Source organism: Stigmatopora argus, chromosome 14 (genome assembly GCF_051989625.1).
Source record: "Stigmatopora argus isolate UIUO_Sarg chromosome 14, RoL_Sarg_1.0, whole genome shotgun sequence".
Taxonomy (NCBI): Eukaryota; Metazoa; Chordata; class Actinopteri; order Syngnathiformes; family Syngnathidae; genus Stigmatopora; species Stigmatopora argus.
This window is the reverse complement of record NC_135400.1, coordinates 17,573,718-17,596,598: the sequence shown is the minus strand read 5'-3', so window position 1 is coordinate 17,596,598 and position 22,881 is coordinate 17,573,718. Positions and strand designations below refer to the sequence as shown.

The window sequence follows — 22,881 nt, the reverse complement described above, 5'->3', positions numbered from 1 at the left end:
TTATCAAATTAGCATTAATACTGATTAGAAAAAGTACATGACTGAGCTGGCAGCATGTTGATGATTTAAAAAGATTATTTTTGACGGTGAGTAAACATATTTGAGGTGACACAAGGTTGAAGTGTGCCATGAGGGCAAGGGATATCCCTCACGTTAACGTACGTGTAATGGGGAAGAACAATCGGGTTATCTGCAAGTGATAATGAAATGGTCGGTGTGTTGGACATGTCATTCTTGTCAGCGCGTATTGTTATCCAATTGTCTCGTAAACTCAGCAAGTGACCTGAGGTGGGCAGAGGCTGTGACATTCTCCATGCGGTGGAGGCCACAGTTTCCATGGAAACTCCGCCCCAGTGCATTGGAGAAAACGCAAAGTGACCAGTAAAAGGCTCATTGGAGGGAAATGGGAGTCATTTGCTGCATTTAACCACAGCCTAGAAAAATTGCGCCCACTCTAATTGATTTATGGACAAGTCAATAGCATTTTTCCTGCCTGCTAAGAACGGTTCGCGTCGAGTCGCGGCATCAACTTGCGTTAGTGTTTAGTGCACATTACTACAAGAGAATCATCAAACCAAAGTTCAAAGCACAGGGAGAGAGGTTTACTCGCAGTAGTTTTGATCTGGACCGCACACAAAGTGCTGCTAAAGTAGAGTTTCAATTCAGATATGAATGAAGATAAAGAAGCAAGCGTGTGTTTAACAGAACATTCATTTAATTGCACCACTGTAAAAGAGGCACCCACATGGAACAGGAAAGTCCAAATATACAGTCTGCGGGTAAAGCACATCTGGACCGATAGCATAAGCAGGAAACTTTGGGGGTGCCAAAGTACAATAAAAAATGTAAAAAGGACAAACATGACAATGTTCCCCCACCAAAACACAGAGCATAGAGGTAGACTTTTCCTCCATTTTGATATATAAAGGCAAAAGGAAGAAAAATATCTGGTCTCTTTGTCCCGTCTATGGGCTGATAAGACCGGACGGTCGTAGTTCGTTTTTAGCTTGCCTGTCAAATACACTCGTTAAGCAAAAGATGCCTTTTTTTCTATAACATTTGAACCTCTGTGAGGATATCTCAATGTAATATTTCAAATGTAACTGTCACTTATAAACTGACTGATTTTGGGGGGCCCTAGATATGTTTGAAATACTACAGTTCAGCATAAGCAGGGACAAAAATTGACATACTTTCCAAAACTCATGGTCTTGAGTTGGAAAGTGAAAGAGTACAAGTGTGGAAATCAGAGCACAAGCAAGAGAATGTCCTTTCCAGATGCTGCGTGTAGCACCCATCGCCCCCCAAAGAGGAAAATGCATCGTTTGGGGCTAGCTTATTTCCACAACTTTGTTCCTTTCTGCTCCAGTCGGACAATCTCCTTCGGGACCGAATGGAGATGGGTCGCTTGAGGAAAAAAGGGCGAGCGGGAGTTCCAGTGGAAAGATACGAGCGGGACCGAGCCTTTTTCCATTCACGTACGGGTGGGAGGGGCCGGATCGGCCGGGGGTGACGATCCCGGTTAGCCGAGACGGCGTGTTCCATTCTCCCATTGCGTCAGAAAAGTCGAAGCTCGACCCCCCCGACACATTGCTGCGGTGTCACAGGACGCGGGAGTGACGGCGTCCGCTGACGCGGGCGGATCGGGTTGCCCCGCTCCCACCCGGGTCGAGAGTCACCCGTCCCTGGTCGGGGAGGACGCCTCGGCCGCGTCTCCTCGGAGGCCGTTTGGACACCGGACGGACACCCCGTGATAAAACCAAAGGAGGACGGTGGTCCGGACCCAACAGATCCGTCCGTCATCCCCCGGGCCGGACGAGCGGAGGCGATCTGGCGATTGGGGTCAACTCCCGGACCCGGGTCGGCGGAGTTCCTCCGAGGCCCCCCGGCCCTTCCTCCCATCTCACGGCGGACAGCGCTCGGCGCCGCCCTCCTTCTCCTTCCTCCTCTTCCGGCGGCCGGTCCAGCAGGCGGCGGCCGTCAGCAGGAGCGAGATCCCCGAGGCCAGCAGGACCAGAGACGCCACCTTGGTCTGGGGCAAGTCCTGGTAGGCGTAGGTCACCGCCGTGCCCGCCGCGCCGATGACCAAGGAGATGATCCCGAAGGGAAAGATGCAACGGTACCAAGACTTCTCCATGCCCCCGGTGGCCTGGGACAGACGTTCCAAGGAGGAGAGCGTCTCCGGGACCTGCGTGGACCGGCCCTCCGGCGGCCGGCACGCCAGGGGCCCCGGACGGGATCGGCGCCGGAAGCCCTCGGCGGAGCGGAGCGCCGACCGGCGACTGGACTCCAAAGCGGAGCGGGGGAAGCTTTCCCAGCACGTTGCCTCTGAGAGCGGGCTCCCCGACCGGGGTCTCTCCGGGCGCCGACTCCGAGGCGGCACGTCGCGCGCTGAGACCCGACGCCGCGGCCGCTGGCATATAAAGCGACGAGGGGAGGAGCGGCTCCGGGGGAGTCGAAGCGCCCCCATTGGACCTTCTCGCGGCTGACGTCAGATCGGAGAGGACGGGGGAAGATGAAGAGTGGGAAGGGGAGACTAGCTTTCTTCCCTGCGTTTCTTCCACGGCGACCGTGGTCTTTTCCACGTTACGGAGTGGGATGTGCCGCAAAGGCCAGCCCTCCTTTCAAAGGCTTTGTGCCATACGTGGGAAGCCCAGCGGCCCCCTCTCGCCCTGGGCTGCAATAACAAAGGTGTGTCAGCCGTCGCTCGTAAACTGAAGAGCGGCGCAGCGGAAGGGGGGGGGGGTGCACGTGGACATCTACCCGGGCCTTCTCACCCACGCGCGATCGCCCCCGCTGGCGTCCCACCCACTCACGCAAACACTGGTCATGCCGCGTCTTGCTAAATGAAAGGAAACCCACTAATAGCTTTAGAATGTCGAAAGACGGCGGAGAACGGGGCAAAGGCCAGATGAAATCCAGATGGGAGATTAAAAGCAACCTCCGAGGGCCTCAAGTCTCCTCTAAATGCACCGTGGCAAACAAGTGTCGAGACGAGTGGAAGGTGGAAACGCTTGGCAAAAGGAAGAAAAAAGCTCCAGTAAAAATTGCCATAGTACAAATCCCGCTATATATGATTGCAAATTGGAAAAAAAAGAGGAAAGCAAATAAGCTGCAACACAAACCCCAATGGTAATAATTGCGCACAACACGATGGCTAATTGTAAAAAAACAAGATTGCAAACAAGCCACAACACAACAGCCAATGGCCACAATAATAATAATAATGGGACATAGGCCCTGTCGTCATCATCAACAACAAAAGCCTACTTGTCATCACACCCAGAAACTGCGCATGACGAAATTGGTAGTGCTTCTCCATAAGGTGCATTTACTCGGCAAAGACCTAAATAAGTGATAGTTACGGACTCGTAATTTGGCATTCTGCTGTTGTGGATACCTCGCGTGACAGCAAAACAAGCGATAACCCGACGTTGTCTGTCTCATCGTGATGAGATAAAAGCTCCTCAAAGGCCCATAGCGGGAGATCATTGGAGAGCTAATATTCTCATATGTATGCAAATGGCGTCTTCTTCTGTCGGCTTCGCTTCCCGCGGGATACGAGGGGAACGCCGCTAACCAAAGCCTGGCCCGATGCGGGCCAGCAGATGGTTGGAGTGACTAAGCGGCCGATGCCGTTACTCTCGAGGAGGCAAAGCCAAACAAAGGCGCAAACGGGCTTTCTGGGAGAAAACCACCGGTTCGAGCGTAAAACATGGATTCCTGAGGGAACTTTTCGGTTTCCGTGGCTTTCTTTTTAGTCTCCGCTTGGCGGCCAACAGTTGTTTTTATATCTCAGGGTGACGAGCGCTGGGCAAAAACATACAAAGAAACCTTAGTATTTGGGGCAGGCCCAGTCAAAGCGAGACAAAAATGCGACTCGCAGTCCAGAAAACAGAGTTTTCGGGGGGGGAAATGTTGGCATTTCCCGAGGCCGGCATATGGCCGCCCCGCCCGCATCGTCTCGGCGGGCCCCAAACACCCACGTCCGGCTGGCTGAACTCGGAGCCACCTGTCGCCTCGTCTGTCCGGGCCCGACCCGAACCGACCCGATGGCGACTCGGGCGGGCAGGCGCCAACCCCCGACGTACACCCTTCCTTCGCCTCCCATTGGGTGAGAAAATGAGTTTTTACATGGCAGATGGTGAATTGCATTTGGCAATAGTATTTTGCAATGACTTTGGGGTACTCCAATAATGACGTTTATTTTTATTTTGTTGCAAAAGCATGAATATAAAATGTAAAGATTGATGACGGTCCACCATTAATTGGGAGACGAGTTGAGCACGCCGGCATCCCAGTCTAGGTTGAAGTTTAAAGCCCAGCTAAGGCTAAGAAGGCATAAGAAATGTACCGCTTTCTTCCGGACTATAAGCCGCACTTTTCCAGAGTTCAACAGTTGTTTCGTCAACAGTCCGTTCGTTGTTGCGATAACAGCGGCCTTCTTGGCATGTCGTTCTCCATTGGACCAGGAATACTTGGTTTGTTCCTGATTTTTAGGGATACATTCCCCAAAAAATGGCCGCCTACAAATGCTGCAATGCCACTTGGGTTTTTTTTCCACTTCTCTGGATGATGAGATTCACACCGACTAGCGCCTTGTCGTGCGAAAAATACGGCACATGTTTGCACCGTGCTGGCGTGAGTGTCAATGCTTGCTAATTTGTGCGCCGTTGCCCGACTGACATTTCAAATGACACGTCACGGCCTCACGTTCCCATCCGCCTTGTGGCGAATGTGTGTGGTTCACTCACCTGACTTTTGCGTGCGGGTTGAGTTCCCGCTCGAGGCCAATGGCCGTCCACCTGGGACGCGTTGGCATCGGAAACGGGCGGACGGACGAGTGGGCAAAGAGCCAGGGCGAAGGAACGATGCTCGTTTATTCGGGGTTGGGTTTTTTTCCCAGACGCAAAAGTCGGCGACCATCAGATCAGTCGGAATCCGAGTCCAGGACGACGGCGGGGAAGCGCTGACCTCCTTCGCCCAGCAAGGAGTACAAGTCTCTCAGCACGCTGGGCTCGGCGGAGGAAGGGAGGCCGGAGGATAGCGCGGGGGCCAAAGCGTCCACCAGGGCCTGACGCCACACCAGAGTCAAAGGAAACGCCATCAATCAGGGCTTTCGAACACATCGTCAAAGTCAGCGGAAACCTCACTTAAACTTAAATTTGCTAGGGCTGTCTTTCAAACCCTTCAAAATGCCGTTTCCAAATTGTTTGATGTTTGCTCCGAGTGGAAGAATCTGAAGGGACAAACCTGCTGGAGGTCCGTCTCCTGCTGCAGGAGAGCCACCCTCATCCTGACGGCCTCCAGCCGTCGCAGCTCGTCCTCCGAGGCGTAGGCCACGCTCACGGGCGGTCCGCGGCCGACGAGGGCGTCGCCCGCGGACCAGCGCGGGTCCCACGCGTCAAAAGGGACTCCTTCCGGCCGCCGTTCGGCCCACGCTTCCCACTCTGGTGGGAAAATACGGCTATTGAGAGAGGCTCCAATTACGGAACGAATCCAATGAATCCCGCCCATCATCTGCGAAGACTTCCCCAAATCATTTCCGCTCCAATGAAATCTCCATTTTTCTGGCCTACCTTGTTTTGCTTTCTCTAGCGTGCCCCGCAGCTCCATGGCCGTCTTTTGCAGGGTCTGGAGCGTTGGGCGGGAATACCCGTCTTCTTCTGGCCTCCCTGCAGTCATTCAAAAAAAAAAACAAGTCGTCTTAAGGTCAAAGTAGAAATAAAAAGGTCGGAATCCAATTCAAAATGGACGCTCGTAAGCCAAAGTAGAATTTAAAAGGCCTGATTGGAATTCCAAACGGATGCACGTAAATCACGCTCTACACAGTCAAGGTTAATTAAAAACAACCCCAGTTTCTGGCAAGACGAGGCTTGGTGCGCTCACGGCATCATAAATATCCAAACTAAGGCTGGCTGTTAGTTACTTCGTTAATCAAATAAAACGATCAAGTTTTGGGAAGCTTGAGGATTAGAATGGTCATCTTTAGAACGCCGAAATAGACGCAACTCCCATCTGGTGTACAAGCCAAGAACTTCGTGGACACAAGTACATTTGCGTTTCCAGTCCGCGTTAGCTTAGCGAGCGCCTATTTTATCCGAGAAGCAGACATTTTGCGTTGGGAAAGCCAAGCGGCCGGCCAACAGTTTGACTCACCCGCTTGTGCCGGGCTCAGCTGACCCAGACGGTCCACGGTCCGGCACCGGCGGTCCAGTCGGTCCACCCGGCGAGTCAAGTCGCCGAGCAGCGCCGCGCTCCTCTCCGGGCTCCCGCGAGGCCAGCCGTCGGGAAACTGCCGACGGCGCGGACAGATGGCGCCGAGACTTACTTACCCGAAGTTACTGGCCGGGCCGTTGTCGCAAAGGAGGACATACCGTGGCTCTCATTCGCTCCACGAAGCCGCTCCTGCCGGGCGCCACTTTCCTCTGAGAGCTGCTCACTTTGTCCCACATTCTGTCCAAAGAGAAAGTCAACTTGGCTCCACGTACGGCGTTTGGGCCCATCGGTTGCGTTCAAACCTGGCAGAGATCCGACCGGGGGGCATCGGGCTCCGCAATCTGAAAAAGACGTCAATCGTGGTCAATGGCGGCCGATGAGTCGGGACGGTTAGATGCCCGTCGCCACTCCGGCATCCCACGACACTAAGCAGTACTTTCGGAAAATGAATGAAAATAGTAAGTCCGTACGTTGTCGCCGCCTCTCCTTTTTGAGATGACACGCTTTGGGCCTGACGTTGCGTGGCGCTCGAGCTAACGGAGGCTGTGGCTTTTCCGCTTTTGGGCGCCCGTCGTTGAGCCGAAGCGTCTGCGTCGGTGCCGTTCTTTAACCCGCCGGCGAGGCGGGGCGCCGAGGACCTGGAGATTCCGGGCTTTTTGGGCGCTTTAGGGTCACCGCCGGACGGCCCCTTCCCCCGGGCCGCGGCGGCCGGATTCCTCGGGGGCTCTCGGCCGGTCCGAACGTGCAGGGCCTTTTCTAACGCTTGCTCCAGCAGTTTGATTTCTCGCCTTTCCGCTGGGGATGATGAAGTCGGCAAGTCTGAACAAACACACGTCAATTTTTAGCTCGTGTTCGGGGGAGAGATGAGGCTCGCGCGCCGCCATCTAATGACTTGCGTATTTCCTCAAAGAGTGGCCTCCGGTGTCCAACTAGTAGTTGTTGCTCTCTGGTGTCCATCCACTGAATATTGTGCACCGAAAAAACAACCTCTTTTTCTCCTGTCTCCGATGCCACGCAGCCTACCTCATTGATTCACATTTATCGGCTCACAGTAAATGAACAACCGGTTCATTAATTCCGTAGCTGCCACAGACAACGATATTCAATCCATTTGGACTCCAAATGTGACTTGTATCCATCTGTGGCATGTGTATATGCTCATATTATACTTTAACCCTGTGATGCGAGAGGGGAAATTACCAGTTGCAGCATTGTCGGTGGCTTTTGGTTCATCTGGAGCTGTCCTGCGGGCAAAAGAAACAAGTTCTACAATGCTATAAGGCCAACAAACATAACAAATCCATTCAATACAATTCAAACTACAATGACTGTAAGATGTTGCGTAAAGATTCTGCTTTGCTCAAATTGCATTTCCCTTCATGATAGCGTGAAACGTTTCTAATAACATGCCGAACGTGAAGACTAAAACGTCCGTGGTTCATTCTTGAAGACGACATGAAAAAGGCACTGCTGGGATTCGAACCCAGGATCTCCTGTTTACTAGACAGGCGCTTTAACCAACTAAGCCACAGCGCCAAGTGGCAGCACTGACGCTTTCGGGCGAATTCAACAGTCGACAACTTAAGCCCACTTTTTCCAAACTGTAAAGATGAAAAATGAGTGCCAGTCAGCTAACATATCGTACTTACAGACTTTGTCGTAAATCTTTGTAAAAGTGAATGCGGCCATTCACCTTCGCCTGCTCTTCTTTGGACAACTTGATGGCTGCCTCCACCGCACTAAGCACTGACATGTTTCTTTAACCGGCGTTAGCTTCAAAATAACATTTAAAGCAGCATTAGTCCATTAGAAGAGTCCAAATGTGTCATGGTTACTTATATTTGATGTTAAATTAGTCTGAAATCGACCTCGAGGTTTCTCCCGCGTAGTTATGACGTAGACGGAAGTGTAACCTCACCCAAAAGTTAAAAGACGGTGGTGATTGACATTCTTTACATTGCTCGTGGCCAAGAGTTGAGCCTGTTTCACAAAATATAAGTCTATTTTTCCCCCACATAAAAAAAAAACATTTTGACTTTGTTTCTTCTACGTATCTCAACTCTCGCGAGAGGTGCTAGCGCTCCGGAGTTTGACTCCATATGCATAGATTTCAGCCTTATAAATGACTCCGTCAAATAAAATAACATTTGGACGTGTACGACGTACTGGTCATTGTTTTTGAGTCGACATTAAACACGTGCCATAATGTTCCAAGTGTTTATTTGAATATTTTGACTCATTTGCACCATTTCGAGGTTGGAAATTAGCACCCGCATAAGCGCTTGTTGTTTGCATCACGTGACCGCCGAAACCGGCATCGGGGCGGAGCCTGACATGCGCCGTGGGCATCTAGCCTGCCGTCGCACAGACGAGCGACGCGTAGTGGCCGCAGTGAGTGAAGGTCAGTATATACTGCGTTACGCCGATCGTCTACCGTTGTGCCGTTTAAATCGGAATTTGACATGTCAACAAAAACAACGTCCTATGCAATTCTTGTTGTAAATTCATCGAGCGACTCCCAATGGAACTTTCTTTCCCCAATGCTCGCTAGGAATTAGCCGCTGTGCCGCTAGCAAGCCAAGTTAGCTGTTATTGTTTTCCAAATAACGTTTCATCGCGAGGATTTTCTGACAAACAAACAACAATACGCATGCGTTTAAGCCACGGCTTTTGAAAGCCTCTTTGGAACAATAACTGACGCGATTGCAGCTCTCTGACACATGGAGTCGGCGTGAAATGACACAGGGCCTTTTGTTTGCTGTGTTGTTGTTTTTTTGTGTGTGCCAGTATCATCGAGCGTGTCATTGACCTGACTGACTTGCTCGTATCAGTTTGCACTTTTGTCAACCAGCGCCGATCCCTTGTTTTCAACACAATCCGTTGACAGATCTTCACTGCAACCTCGGTGACATCGACAACACCAGTCGGGCCATAAAAGCCTCCCTGGGCTCTTTGGTAAATATGAATTGATGATTTAACTGCTTGCAATCTGGGTTAAGGTCAGAGGCTACGATTTTTTACGTCTTCATGTTGCAATTCATTGTTTGAGTGACCCCGTTAGTACCCTAAAATGAACGAAGGAAGACAAATAAATACACATCCAATTTATAGTCAACTGAAATGGGGTAAGACTCCTTAAACTGGGATTTTTTTTTTTTAAATGAACTATCGATAGTATTATTACTGCCCATGACAGGTATAGAAGTCAATCCAAATGAGCAGGAACGAAGGAAGCGGCATCCTGTTGTCGTTTCCTCTTTATTTTTGCCAACGGCTTCATTTGAAGTGATTATTCATCGTTGTGGTACTTTTGAGCGCCGTAACGCCGGGCAAAGAAGTCCAAATGTGACCACTTTTTGAATGTGACATTGTCACATATCCGGTAAAGATTTCTTAGGCCGAGTTCCCAAACGAGACATCATGGCCACGGCCACGGAGAGCCTGTCCAACGGAGAAGGACCCGTCCACGAGGAGCAAGGGGACAACCTCAGGTGAGGATCTCCCTCGTACATCTCCGCTTCTTTTGAACGTCTCGGTTGAGGCCGCGGCAACGTCGCCCTCTCTCGCCAGACCCGAGGATCTGTCGGAGATGCTGGCCGCCGGCACCAAAGACGTCCACGAGAAGGCGGAGAACACCCGGTTCGTCAAGGACTTCCTGCGGGGACGGATCAGCCGGGAGCTCTTCAAGGTGAGGGCGCGACGGTGACGGCGGCGGCCCGGCGAGGGGGCCAGAGAAAAAACCCGCCGCTGACCTCTGTCGGGCAGCTGGGCGCCGTGGCCCTCTACTACACGTACTGCGCCATGGAGGAGGAAATGGAACGGAACAAGGAGCACCCGCACTTGGCCCCGCTGTACTTCCCCGCCGAGCTGCACCGCCACGAGCCGCTGGCCCGCGACCTGGAGTTCTTCTACGGCGGCGAGTGGGAGGGCCGCATCCGGCGCTCCCCGGCCACCCGCCGCTACGTGGAGCGCATCCGGCAAGTGGGGCGGGAGGAGCCGGCCCTGCTGGTGGCGCACGCCTACACCCGCTACATGGGCGACCTGTCCGGCGGCCAGGTGCTGAAGAAGGTGGCGCAGAGGGCCCTCAAGCTCCCCGCCACGGGGGAGGGCCTGGAGTTCTACCAGTTTGACGCCATCCACAGCGCCAAGGCCTTCAAGCAGCTCTACCGCAGCCGCATGAACCAGCTGGATCTGGACGCCGAGGCCAAGAAGCGAGTGGTGGAAGAAGCCGTGGAGGCCTTTCGCTTCAACATGGAGGTGAGGGCGCGCCCCCATCGCTTACCTCTTGCCTTAACCCTAAACGTACATTGTACTGGAAATCCAGGCACACAAAAATCATTAGGTTTTGTCAAAAATGTCCCCAAAAACTCCCCATTGATATCAAATGGGTCCATTCGTTTTTGATGGGACATCGACAGGAAATGACTGAAAAAAACACCTCCAAATCTACAGGAAATGACCCAAAAAAGCAATCGAAACAAAACAACAGGGAATGATCCAAAATGTGCAGGAAGTGACCCAAAATGAACTAGCATGCTGTGGAACAAGCATATTAACTGAACCTCGTATCGCCAAAATGTGAAAGCTAACCTTTGGGTACCCCAAAACTAAACAGGACCAAATATGCTCCGCCATCGACAAGAATAAACATCCAGAATGGGCAGTAGATGCATATGCAGACTTTCTAATCATGCGTGTTTTACGCCGTCTGTCTGGTCAGGTTTTTGAGGAGCTGGAGGAGATTGGCAAAGCCATGGAGGAAGAGGAAGAGGAGGAAGAAGAGGAGGACGAGGAGGACTCCGAAAGCGGAATGCCCGTTCACGGAGACGCCGGAGGCGACGTCAGCAAGTGCCCCTATTATGCTGCCAAAATGAGTACGTCGCATCCATTTCGTGCTTTTTCACCGCTAGATGTTCCTCACGGGACCAAATTTCCAAAAGAAAAAGGAGGCGCATCGGCAATGTTTCACATAAGCCAGGCCGTTGTACACGTTGAAAAGTCATTGAATGGCTCTTTCTACGTTTCAGCGGCGACGGGCGGGACCACGCAGGCGTGTCAGCTGGCCGCGGCCGTCCTGGCTCACCCCAGCGGGCACTTCCTGGTGGCCACCTGCGTGGCCCTTTTGGCCGGCCTCCTGGCCTGGTACGTCATGTGAGGGGAGCCAGAGGAACCGCCGGGACACCCGGAAAGCTTCTCAGGAGACCAAAAAGTCAAGGTGTGGATTTGAAGGAAAACGCCCATCTAAGCCAACATTTTCATTTTTCTACCTCCTTACTTCGCACCATCCCTCCATCGCGTGACGCCATTTGCTCCCACATCCGGTTTTCTCCCACCTTCTCGTAACTGAAGTTTATGCGCTACAGCTCCTTTTGCCCTTCAACCCATAGGCTCCCCAATCACATTGTATTTGCTTTTGAAATGGTGGGATCCATTTTAATTTGGGGATTGGAACCAAAAACTGCCCGACTGTTTTCGTCGTATGCCATTCAAAGCTCATTCTGCTTCTAGTGAGGACTACAGTTTAACTTTTTGTAAATAGAATTGAAACTATTAGTTTTAGCTTTGACTTTAAACCTAGCTTTGTTTTTTTAATGACTGTTTAAAAAAGGCAAATAATCAATGGAAACAACGGTTTAAAAGTGCTGTAGGCCTTCTGCATGGCCACACAAAGCTGCTTGGTAAAACATACTATGCACGATGCGTATGTGTTTTTTGGGGGGGGCTGTACAGGGTCTCCGTTTTGACTCAGGAAAGAAGATGCGTGTGAATAATGCAATGCTTTTTTTCCCTTCCCTAATATATAATCTTGTGTCCTTTGAAACTGCCTTAATGTGCGGCAACAACAACAAAAATCTGGCTCAATTTTATCAAGTAAATGTATGCAAATGCGGGGAGTACACGAGCAGTTTGTCTACTATAGCCGTCAATGGTGGCAAAAGTTCACGCGATTTTGGAACAATGCAAGCAAATCAAAGCGGTATCCCGTGGCAACGGCCAATTGTTTGAATGATTGCTGTGTTTAACACAAAGGATGTAAAGTACTTTTGAAAATATTTCCAATACTGTAATACTACTATGAGAAGAGGTTGTTTTTCTACAAATATATAAAGAATGGGAACGGAAAGCGGAAGCGGGAAGCCAAGATGAATTGATTCCCCATCCCGATCCCGATCCCAGCCGGTTCCTTTAAGACGTCGGAATGGCACACTTTGAATTTGAAGCCCAGTCCTGACCATTTTGAACGTTTACCTTTTCTCTCGACAACAAGTGAAACGCTTCTAGACGTCTGCATGAATATTGTACTATACACGTGTACTATGACTTTCTGGACAACTTGAACGAGACTGTCTATCGTGAAATAAAACCCCAAAAGCAATTTTTGCTTTGCTTCTGTGACCGACGTTATTTATTGTTTATTGTGTCATTTCAATGACCTGGGCAGAAAATTGTACGTTTTAGATGTTGAATTGAATTTAAATGATGAATTTCATGACAAGAGTAAAGGTGGCATGCAAGGTTTACCAAGTAAGCAAAGGGACGAGCACAATGTGTTCTGACAAGGAAATCTTTAATGTATTTTGTGTATATTCGCGCATGTATGCAAACTGCCTGGTTCACCTTCTTTGACAGTCTTAGAATGGATGAATGAAGCGTTTCCGATGGTCGGCGCCGCACCTCCTTTGCCTCGTTTGGACGTGTGCACAGAGGGTGAGGGAGGGAAGACAAATTGGCATCTGGAGTGCTCATGTCCAGAATGATCTTTTACCTTCAAGAGGGAAGGGAAAAAAACACAATCACCTGATATGGCTAACTACTTAGCTCAAGAGAGTCCAAAAACACAAGTTGCACTCTTTCAAAAACTAAGCACACATAAATGACATCTGCATACTACTGCGCCATTGGCTGGCAACCAATTCAAGGCGTGCCCCACCTACATTCCGTAGTAGTTCGGCCAGGATAAGCTCTAAGCTCCAGGACCCCCCGCAACCTTTGTCAGGGTACGCGCTACAGAAAAGGCCCAAGTTGTAGTGGACAACTGGCACAAACCTGCGGCGGTGGTCGTGACGCCGTTCACCGTTCCTTCCACATCCGCCTCGTCCTCGGCGTAACTCGTGACCAGCGCCCGTTGCCGGTCCGTCAGCGTCCTGTAGGGGGGCGGGAGGGCGCTTTTGAGACCAAGCAAGCGAGCAGAGCGCTCACTTATTCTGCCCGTCCGTCTTTGGCGTCTTACCTGGGGACTTTGATTTTAATGTGGACGTAATGATCTCCGAAGCCGTAACCGCTGACGCGGGCGATTCCTTTCCCCGTCAGATGAATCCTCTGGTCGGTCTGGACGCCGGCGGGGATCTGACCCGAGACATTCCCGGCGTCGTCAAATCGACATGCAGACGAGACGCGCCCGGTCAAAAAATAATAACGATAATGGTCTCACGGCTATGTTGAGCGTTTCGTAGAGGCCCGGGGCCCGGGCCGTGCCCCCCAGGATGGCTTGCGCCACAGAGACGTAGAGGTCCGAGTGGATGTCGGCGCCGTTCCGCCTGAACACCGGACTCTTTTGGACCTGAAACCACAAACAAGTTCAACACAACCCATTTAGAACAAGTCGGAATCAAAATCACATTGAAATACAATAAGTTCAATTTCAGCTCATTCTGTTGCACTTCTCATCTTTAACACTAGAGGGAGCTAATCATTTAAACAATACCTTTTCATGAGGTCAGGAGTGAAAACCTGAGAACGCGTTGAAGCCAATCTCGTATATAATTTGAGTCATTTCTTTCACATAAATACACAAATAGACACGTACAAATGTATATGAATTTGAGCACTCCCAATTGTCTATAGACGTGAATGGTTGTTGGTCTACGTGCCCCGTGATTAGCTAACAACCGGTTCAAAGTGTACCACACCACCAGCCCACGGTTAGCCGAGAGAAGCTCCGGCACCCCCGCCGGCCTCGTTAGGTCAAGCAGCTCGCAAGAGGAAATGTGGTCGGCGCCCGCTTACCCTGAAGGTGATGAAGATTTCCTTCTTCCCGACGGGCATTCGCACAGTTTGGCCGTCTTCCACTCCTGAAGGACGAGCGGTCAAACAGACGGTTTTGGGTGAGTTCGGGTGACACGGGGCGCCCGGTCCGTTGGGACCGGATGGAAAATGATGCTATTTTTGCGGCGCCACGTACCGGCGGGAACGGGCACCACCACGGTTTTCCTCTGCTTGGTCTGCCCGGTCCCGCGGCAGGCGTGGCACGGGTGGGAGACCACCGTCCCCTTGCCGCCGCAGCGTCGACACGTGGAGCGCATGACGAACGGGCCCGTGTTGACCGTCTCCTGCCGTGAGAAAAATGCAGACGGATGGTTAGGCCGACGGCGTTCAGGGGGAGATATTTGGGAGCGGCAGAGACCAAATCTCCAAAAGCTTTTGTGGACTTTACCATGCCGGATCCGTTGCAGTGGTGGCAGTGCTGGACCTTGGTGCCCGGCTCGTGGCCCTTGCCCTCGCAGCGTTGGCAGGACGCTTCCGTGTTGACGGACATCTCCTTGTTGACGCCCTTGGCCGCTTGGGTGAAGCTCAATTCCATGATGTACTGTGGAGAGGAAAAACAAAGAGCGCCAAGTCTTAGCAAAGAGGCCATTTTGCTTTTTCTTCCTCATGATGCACTTTTTGGCTTGTGCGTGTCATATTTCCGTGTGCGGTCGATTGGTTGACCGGTCTTTTGGTCGCTCCGACCGTGACAACAAGCGACCAAAAGACCGACGACCAAAAGACCGGCGACAAAACAAGGTAAAACAAGACGGTCTACGCATGAATAAAAGCCAACAATGGTATATTAAAATGGCAGAAGCACGCCACCGACCTCTTGGGGTTGATCAAAAATGGCGTTAAAGTCCCCGAATCCCCGTCCTCCGGAGTATTCCCCGAAGATTTTGCGGAAAAGCTCCTCGGGGTTGACGTTGGCGCTTTGGCCGGACCAGTACTGCCGCCCGCCGCCGCCGCCCTGCCCGGCATCGAACCCCGCCGAGCCGTACGCGTCGTACTGCTTCCGCTTGCCTTCGTCGCTGAGGACCTGAGAGAACGGAACAATCGTGGAAGCTCGTGTGTTTTAAGAAAAAAGAAGAAAAAAAAGAAACGATGGCCTAACCTCGTATGCCTCCGCCAGCTGAGCAAATTTCTCCTTTGCTTTCGGGTCGTCTTTATTTGTGTCAGGGTGGTACTTTTTGGCCATCTGGAAGAAAACAAAAGGCTCAGGTTGTGAGAATAGGAGTCAAAATGGAAGCGGTGAAGGCAACCGGCAAAAGCGCACCTGATAGTAGGCCTTCTTGATCTCCTTCTGGTTTGCTGTGCGAGGTACCCCAAGGATCTGGTAGAAGTCTTGCTTATTGTTGCCAGTGGAGCTCGTGTGAAAGGCGCAAAGGGGAGCTTTGAAACCTGAGGAGTCGGGTGACAATATATCCTTATCATACTTTGTATCCCAACAATGCTCCCATCAACATCCTTTTCAAAAGAGATCACTCTTTAATAAAGGAATACCACAAAAAGTCGAAAGATTTACTGACCCCTGTATCGAAAATGGTCGCGTTGCTATTTCGAGGGATAATCGTGATTCTACATCGCAGTAGCAGTAAATGTAGTGACATTTTAATTTTGGCATGAAATAATTATGTAGAAACCTATGCCGGGATCATTTAGCCCAGAAACCACACAAGCAAAACAACGCTTTACTTTAACTTTACAGCCAAAGATTTGTCATAGCGCGTAAAAGGTGTCATGATATCAATAAAGACGTAAGGAATACGGCTAGAATTCTAGCCCATGTTCAAACCCCCCGAGTTAGCATCATGCTAACGCTTACCCGGCAGTCCTCTCAATGTCAACCCTTTGCCAGCCACGCCACACGCCGAAACCCCTCCGGTACCAGTCCATAGCGACCTGGTTCCGAAGGTGCAAAGTCCCCGGCTGGAACCACGGGCGGGAGGGATAACCGCGCCCGCCGCATGGCGCCGGTGGCCGGAGGAAACCACCGCAGTTAACCAGCGTGAGGAACAGCGAGCAGCCGAAGACGCCATCATTCCTCCGCTCTGCCGACTACTGCGCATGACAGGAAGTGGTTTGATACAAGCAGAGTTGAGAGTGTAATTGTGCCACCTGCTGTTGTTTGTTAATATTGCAAAGCTATCAATGCCTCTTTTCATTGAAATATTTTTTAGCCCGAACAAAAAACGTAAACAACACAAAAACTGAAGCCTCCTCCTCTTACAAGGTGAGATTTTTAAAAATCCTTCGGCTAAATGAACTTTGTAGCTTCATCAAAATGACCAATTTCAAAAAGACAACCATCCCCACCACCTGCAATCATTTTTATGATCATTTTTATTTATTTTTCTTTGCATACACGAGCTGAATCTTATAAACAGTGCAATTAATTTATTTGTTTACTCATTTGAATATTACACTCACACAAATACATTCACACAATAATAGAAATACTTCTAATAATTGAAAATATTTACAGTGATAACATCAGTCGCGACTATAACACAGGACGATAATGTCTTTTAAAAAGAAAAAAATCAACACAAATTTCACATTGACACCAAAGAAAAAAAATTGGTAGAACAGCTACATGTCAGCCTTACGCGGCACAGAAACAAGACGTTGACGTGTTTTTTCTGTACTAGGAATGGGTTTTCTCGTGTAAATGAGGTCAAGTAAACACTTTAAATCAGGAGTGTGAATGGTATTTTGCGATTAACGGCATGGCAATTAGTCGAGTCCCTAAATTCACCTGCGGTAAGCTTCCCTGAGTTAAGATAATGGGAAATAGAGCAGATCCCCAACCAGCAGGTACTAATCATACAGACTGACTGAAAAATATTTCCCAGTTATCCCAGTCTTAAAGAAATGATCATTTAGTTGTACGCAAGTCTTTTTCCGGTGATACGGAAGCCTATGTAAAAATGGAAGCCCACAAGATAGCGTAAAACGAGCAAAAAAAATCATCTCTTTGAAAGAGATGAGTCAGAGCAAAATAGCATTGCAGTAAATAGCAGCAGTATTAATTAAAGTGGATATTAAGTAGTGATCGTGTCAAAAAATGATTGCACTGATCAATTCTGTGTTGAAAACACTTTTTTTTTTGCATTCATTGTTATTCTATGTAGGGATTGCACACTTTTAACGTATTTTTAGTGACATGTCGAGCTAGTTAGCTAACACATGTTGACAGAATGCTCACACGGCAACAACGGATAGCATGCTAGCAGAAATCTGTGGCCTTTGGAGATTTTTTTGTGGGCGGGGCCAAAACATTTGAGAAAGAAAGACTAGTTGCGATGTAATTTCATCGTTAATCCTGTATTTGTATCTAAAATACGGTCGGCTGTCATTTTAGTTTCTCTTGCTGTCGTGTTTCATAACATAAGTTGCCATGACAGGCTTGCAAGAAATGGTTCAAAACAGCCAAAAATACACGCCAAAACGTGCATCCGTTTCTGACACCCCCATATTGGAAAAAAAGCAAATCCAGCGGTCGGCTCACGAGATGACAAAGACTTCCAACAGCGCGGCCACCGAGTGCATGCGGTAAAAAATGGCGAAAGGCAGGCCCACGTTGACAATGGCGGCCCAGATGTTGAAGTCGTAGAATTCCGTTTCCGCCGGGTGGTCGAATTGGGGCCGAGCGCCAAATGCTGGCATGATCCAAAGCTGGCGGAGAAAAGCACAACGCGAGGAGCAAATGTTAGCCATTTCTGCTCACTTTCTCTCCAACTACAGTGGTACCTCGTCATACGACCGCTCGTCATACAAAATTATCGTCTTACGGCGGAAATTTCGATCGAATAATTTGCCCGTCATGCGATCAAAATTTCATGATGCGACCAAGCCAGGTGGCCATGGCACTGTCTTTTTTGCATATCTTTCGTGTATAACAATATCTACGAGCACGTAGATTCAATTCAGACGAGTTTCTCCTACGACCAGGAAACGCACAACGCGCATGCGCGGGCAAAAAGAGGGCTTTCTGGGTAATGTAGTATACTTGTGCACAGAGGGCTGGAACGAATTAATTTGTTTTCCATTCATTTCAATGGAAAACGTCCGCTCGAGTGACGAGAATCTCGTCATACGATCTCAGTCTCGGAACGGATTACGATCGTATGTCGAGGTATCACTGTATTTTTTTGGGAATGTCGTCATTTTGCGTAAATGATGAGGATTTTTTTTCAAGTTTAGGACGCGTCTTGGCGTTACTCACGATGATGTTGGCCAGCATGAGGAAGAGGGAAACCTCCTTGAGGACCCGCCTCTTCCAGGTGAGCTTGGGCGGGTAGTGCACCAGCGGGCCGAAGACGGCCAGCTCCGTCCGGAAGCCCACGCCGGACGCGTCGTCGCCGTCGCCGGCTTTGCCGTAGCTCTCCACGGCGTAGACGTTGGTCACCGTGGCCGGCGGCGGCGGCGGCTCGTGAGTCTCCTCGTGGAAAGGCTCCCGGTGGAGCCCCTCCACGATGAAGAAGTTCTGCAGGCCGATCTGGAGCACCATCATGATGGCCCAGGTCAGGTTGAGCCTGTTGAGGTGTCCCCGGGCCCCCGACGCCACCATGGCCACGATGGTGAAGTAGCTGATGATGAACTGGCCCATGGAGGTGCCCACCAGCAGGCCCACGTCCAGGCTGCGGGTGGGGTTCTTCTCGGAATCGTGCTCCCGCCGATCCAGCTTGTAGACCACGGCGCCCAGCAAGGTGGCCACCAGCATCAGGCTGATGATGACGATGTTGATCACAAAGTGGATGAGCAGCGCCTGGTCCCTCTTGGCGTGGTCGTCCGCCTTGTCCTCCTTCATGTCCATCTCGTAGACGATGAAGGTGGCCAGGCCGGCGAAGACCAGCAGGACCCCCACCACCGGGCCCACCACCGCGTCCCTCAGTTGGAACTTGTGGGCGGGGCCGTGGCCGTGCGGGTCGTGGGCCTCGCCCAGGCGCCCCACGTTCTTCCACATGACGTAGGCCATGGCCGAAGCGAAGAGGCTGTACTCGATGTTGAACGGGTACAGGTAGAAGTAGGCCTCTTTGAACATGGCGCAGGAAGTGTGGCTGCACTCGCACTCGTCCTGCCCGAAACTCGCTGCCGCCAAACCAGAAAGGCCAGGCGTTAGCCAGGCGTTAGCCCAACGTGTCAACCAGATCACTTCCTGTTTATTTGGGCCACGCTTGCTAGCGACTTCCTGTTGATTTGGGGGGGCTTTTCGCGTGGCTTCCTCTTGACTTTGGCTCACCGGACAGAAAATGAACGGGGGGAATGTCCCAAACATAGTCAGTCAACAGTGAGTCAAAAAGAACAGGAAGTGACTTGTAAATGACCCCAAAACAACAGGAAGTGATGCTCATTCAAGCCCTCCCAGTCAAAACAGATGGGTCCATGGCTGCCGGAATTTTTCTTCTGGCATTTTGCCCTCTCGGGAGGGGGCACCTATCGTGGCCCAATTGTCGCCCCCTAACCCTAATTAGTGGGATGGCTTCCTCTTGCTTTGCCTACCTTTACTGATGTACAGGTTCCGCCCGTAAAGCTTGTGCGAGTCGTTGCCGTGGTGCTCGTCTACGTGGTGCTCGTCGGAGTGGTTGCCGTGACCGCCGTCGCCATGGCCGTCGCCGTGCTCGCCCTCGGGGTGCGCCGTCTGGTGGAGGGACTCGTCCGTGACGGCGGCCATCCACAAAACCAGGTTGACGGAGAGGGAGAGCATCAGGCCGCACCTGAAAGGAGACCAGCGCAATCTCCATTGAAATCCAGCCAATTGGACGCCGGGGTCCGTCGCCGAGTGTCGACGCTCCTCCTCCGCCAGATGGCGGAGGAGGAGCGGAGCGTGAAAATCCATGCAATGTCGCAATGGCGTCCTGGCTAGCATTTGATGGACTTGACTTCCCGGAACGCGGTGACGAGGTGTCGTCACCGTTGTTATTCTGCCTGGGGCTTCTTCTGACATTTTCCACTTTCGCAATCCAGTCAACCTTCTGAGTCACAAAGTACAGTCAGATCACCTTCCTTGTTGGAGGGCGACGGGGGCGCTGGAACCTAGCCAGGCCGACCGGGGGGCCGGGAGGCGGGACTACACCCTAAAGTGGTCGCCAGCTAATCGACACTTAGCAAAATTGAAGGCTTCTCTGGTGCACGACTGTCAAATTTAATGGTATTTGAGTTGAAGTGCATCAATTAACAGCTAGAAAGGTTCAATAAAAAAAACAATGTGTCGAAGAATTCTCCTATTAGCGTTCTAGGCACTCCCAAGGAAACTATTTGAGATTAATTAGTGCTTCTGCCTGAACCTTTCAACTGCCTTTTGCATTTGAATTTTACCATCCCACCGCCTTCCAAAATGCCACCACGTCTACGGTGCCAATCCGCTACGAGGCTTTTTGGAAAGACTGGTAGACCATTGCCGGGGGTTTTACGGGCTGACAATTTTCTCACGCCCTACGTCATGCCAAACCTTGGGAATCCGATCAAAACAAACGGAGGGGAAACACACGAGTGGAGTCACGCAACCGGTTCAAAACCGCGCTCACGCCATCCAACCAGAGTCGACGCCGGCAATAGTTACAGATTGGCGTTACCGTCATGAATTTTCTCGTCATCTCTTCTTCGTTCTGCCGAAATGCTTTCGGTTTGTTTTTTTGTTTGGATGAATCGAAGAAGAATGTCATAAAAAAATTGGTAGTAATATTAAACGATGGTGGTATAAATTCACGTGATCAACATGAAAGCCACCACTGGAAAATGCAGCATTTTTGGAAAGCTGTGACACGGAAACACGCAAAAAGTTCTAATGAGACAGAATGAAATGAAGGTAAAGAGTTGGCATTGGCCATTTTCAGGCAGGACTTCAAGTCCAAGTGGGACTTACCGCGTCAGGTTCCTGTGGAGCTGTACGCAGTCCTTGGCGTGGACCCACATGAAGTACGTCTGCCGACACATTGGGCGAATGAGCGGCAAATCCGAGCGACTCGGATGGAAAAAAAATGGCGCTTCTCTTACCTGAATGAAGATGAAAACAAGTTGGACGGCGGGAAAAACGATTTTGATGGCCGAGTCGCAGTGCATGTAGCCCACGTAGCTGCCGATCTTGAAGATGTCCATGATGATGCTGAGGAGGCCGAAGAGCACCATTCCTCCTGGGACGGCCCCAAAAACTTTTTGTGAGCGCGACACACGACGGACGGACGGACGGAAGTCGTCGGGTTCGAGGCCGGGCCGACCTACCCCTGAGCCAGACGGGCCCGGCGTGCTGGTCCCGGTACGCCACGGCGTTTTCTATCCTGGCCGTGTAGATGATGTAGTAGACCATCCAGATGCAAGTGAGGATGATGATCACCACCAGGAAGACTTGCTGGTCGGACAGGCTGATGTCCACGTGTTGGTAGGCGCTGCCGCTGACCAGCGCGATCCCCAGCATCAGGATGTTGATGAAGATGACGCCCGAGAGGATCCAGCCCCAGTTTCGGTCTCGCTCCCGGTTGGCTTTTTTCTCCGGGTCCGGGTGCTCGGGCGCCGAGTGGTGGGCGTCTTCGCCTTTGGCCGCCACGCACGGTTGGCACGGTTGGACGGGGTGGCCGGGGTGGCCGGGCTGGCCGGGCTTTCCGCCATCCAGGCACTGGCACGGGTAGCCGCTGTTCAAGCACATCTCTGGCCGAGGAAACGACGAGTCAACGAGCGTGCACATGGTTGCTCTCTGCCCGACCAGAAGGCGAGCGAGAAAGCGAGTGAGCAAACGAGCGAGCGAACGAGCCGACGGATTTTCGCCTGGCGTCGTTCGGGACTGGTTTTACGAGCTCGCCCGCCGTCTGACGAAAGAACCCGCCCAGCTTCAAACTTTTCCATCGTCTTTGTTGAAGCTTTGCCGTGGACACGCGTTGCCAAATTTTCACAATTTTCACACGACGACGGAACCCGAGGGGGGCTGGCCTTATCAAGCAACACACTATCAAAATTTGGACGCACTTCACAATGTTCCAAAAATTCAGCGGCGCAGGTTCTCTCGCCATTTATTGTTATTATTTATCCCCCCAAAAAGTGGCATTCATTTTCAATGGGGAAAAACATTTTCAATTGTCAAAATGCCGCTTTTTCTGCATTTCATCACAGACTCACATCATAAAAAAGTACGATTCAACTTGAAAATGACCAACTTTAAGAAATTGGGACTATCTCCTGCATCGTTCTTCAAAATTTGTTCCATCCAGCCCCAAAATATCAAAAGGCTCGAGAGCCACGGCTTCCCGACGAGAAGGTGAAGGCGGAGGTCGGAGGTCTTACCTGCAGGATGACCTGAGCGCAAGTGTGGGACGCCCGGCTTTCCCCGCCCCTTTTTATAGGCCTGCGGAAGATGGCCGCGGGGGCCATAAAGGTCAATAAATCTGCTGCGAGGAGAAAAGCCTATTATGGCCAAACAAGGCCTGTTGTGCGCAAAATAATCATAAAGTTCAACGCCTGTTTTCCAGGAAATGGATTTTTTGCGCTAATTCTGCGGAAGGCGCTTCCATCCCGCCGCACCACGTCTTTTCCCAAAGCTGAAATTTGGGGATTGCGGCTGGGAAATTCCAATTGGCCATTGGCTGCTCCGGCCGGTGTCCATGAGGCGGGCCGGGGTCCAAAACTAGCCCGCCAAAGTCA

At 51.1% G+C, this 22,881-nt stretch overlaps 5 protein-coding genes and 1 non-coding gene across 9 annotated transcripts; 1 reads left to right on the top strand and 5 right to left on the bottom strand.

Moving 5' to 3' along the window:
* Positions 1-693: 693 nt before the first annotated feature.
* On the bottom strand, positions 694-2,470 carry LOC144088333 (uncharacterized). The gene has a single exon (XM_077618673.1). It carries the CDS (start codon positions 2,468-2,470, stop codon positions 1,904-1,906), a length of 567 nt encoding a protein of 188 aa, XP_077474799.1. The 3' UTR covers positions 694-1,903.
* A 1,709-nt stretch (positions 2,471-4,179) lies between these two features.
* tedc2 (tubulin epsilon and delta complex 2) lies at positions 4,180-8,809 on the bottom strand. Of its 2 annotated transcripts, none has more exons than XM_077618032.1 (10): positions 8,138-8,809; positions 7,869-7,992; positions 7,420-7,463; positions 6,690-7,038; positions 6,522-6,560; positions 6,378-6,456; positions 6,160-6,295; positions 5,580-5,675; positions 5,254-5,450; positions 4,180-5,074 (listed from the first exon to the last, which is right to left on the bottom strand). In XM_077618032.1, exons 2-10 carry the CDS (start codon positions 7,970-7,972, stop codon positions 4,931-4,933), a joined length of 1,188 nt encoding a protein of 395 aa, XP_077474158.1. In that variant the 5' UTR covers positions 7,973-7,992; positions 8,138-8,809; the 3' UTR covers positions 4,180-4,930. The 2 variants fall into 2 exon arrangements, with proteins under 2 accessions (XP_077474158.1, XP_077474159.1); XM_077618033.1 differs by lacking the exon at positions 8,138-8,809 and adding an exon at positions 8,088-8,106.
* trnat-agu (transfer RNA threonine (anticodon AGU)) lies at positions 7,682-7,755 on the bottom strand. The gene has a single exon. It is a non-coding gene; the product is annotated as a tRNA-Thr (tRNA).
* hmox2b (heme oxygenase 2b) lies at positions 8,525-12,595 on the top strand. Of its 3 annotated transcripts, none has more exons than XM_077618034.1 (7): positions 8,525-8,620; positions 9,007-9,174; positions 9,608-9,710; positions 9,790-9,907; positions 9,985-10,476; positions 10,940-11,093; positions 11,247-12,595. In XM_077618034.1, the coding sequence occupies exons 3-7, from the start codon at positions 9,640-9,642 to the stop codon at positions 11,372-11,374; spliced, it is 963 nt and encodes a 320-aa protein (XP_077474160.1). In that variant the 5' UTR covers positions 8,525-8,620; positions 9,007-9,174; positions 9,608-9,639; the 3' UTR covers positions 11,375-12,595. The 3 variants fall into 3 exon arrangements, with proteins under 3 accessions (XP_077474160.1, XP_077474161.1, XP_077474162.1); XM_077618035.1 differs by having other exon boundaries at positions 8,538-8,620; positions 9,107-9,174; XM_077618036.1 differs by lacking the exon at positions 8,525-8,620 and having other exon boundaries at positions 8,627-9,174; positions 11,250-12,595.
* Positions 12,596-12,765: 170 nt separating this feature from the next.
* On the bottom strand, positions 12,766-16,334 carry dnaja3a (DnaJ heat shock protein family (Hsp40) member A3a). The gene is made up of 11 exons (XM_077618031.1): positions 16,073-16,334; positions 15,524-15,648; positions 15,362-15,445; positions 15,077-15,286; positions 14,654-14,806; positions 14,402-14,549; positions 14,227-14,291; positions 13,652-13,780; positions 13,451-13,566; positions 13,267-13,364; positions 12,766-12,985 (listed from the first exon to the last, which is right to left on the bottom strand). Exons 1-11 carry the CDS (start codon positions 16,314-16,316, stop codon positions 12,963-12,965), a joined length of 1,395 nt encoding a protein of 464 aa, XP_077474157.1. The 5' UTR covers positions 16,317-16,334; the 3' UTR covers positions 12,766-12,962.
* A 238-nt stretch (positions 16,335-16,572) lies between these two features.
* Positions 16,573-22,100, bottom strand: otop2 (otopetrin 2). Its single transcript, XM_077619729.1, has 6 exons — positions 21,472-22,100; positions 21,247-21,383; positions 21,116-21,174; positions 19,753-19,967; positions 18,476-19,341; positions 16,573-17,925 (listed from the first exon to the last, which is right to left on the bottom strand). Exons 1-6 carry the CDS (start codon positions 21,929-21,931, stop codon positions 17,755-17,757), a joined length of 1,908 nt encoding a protein of 635 aa, XP_077475855.1. The 5' UTR covers positions 21,932-22,100; the 3' UTR covers positions 16,573-17,754.
* Positions 22,101-22,881: the final 781 nt, after the last annotated feature.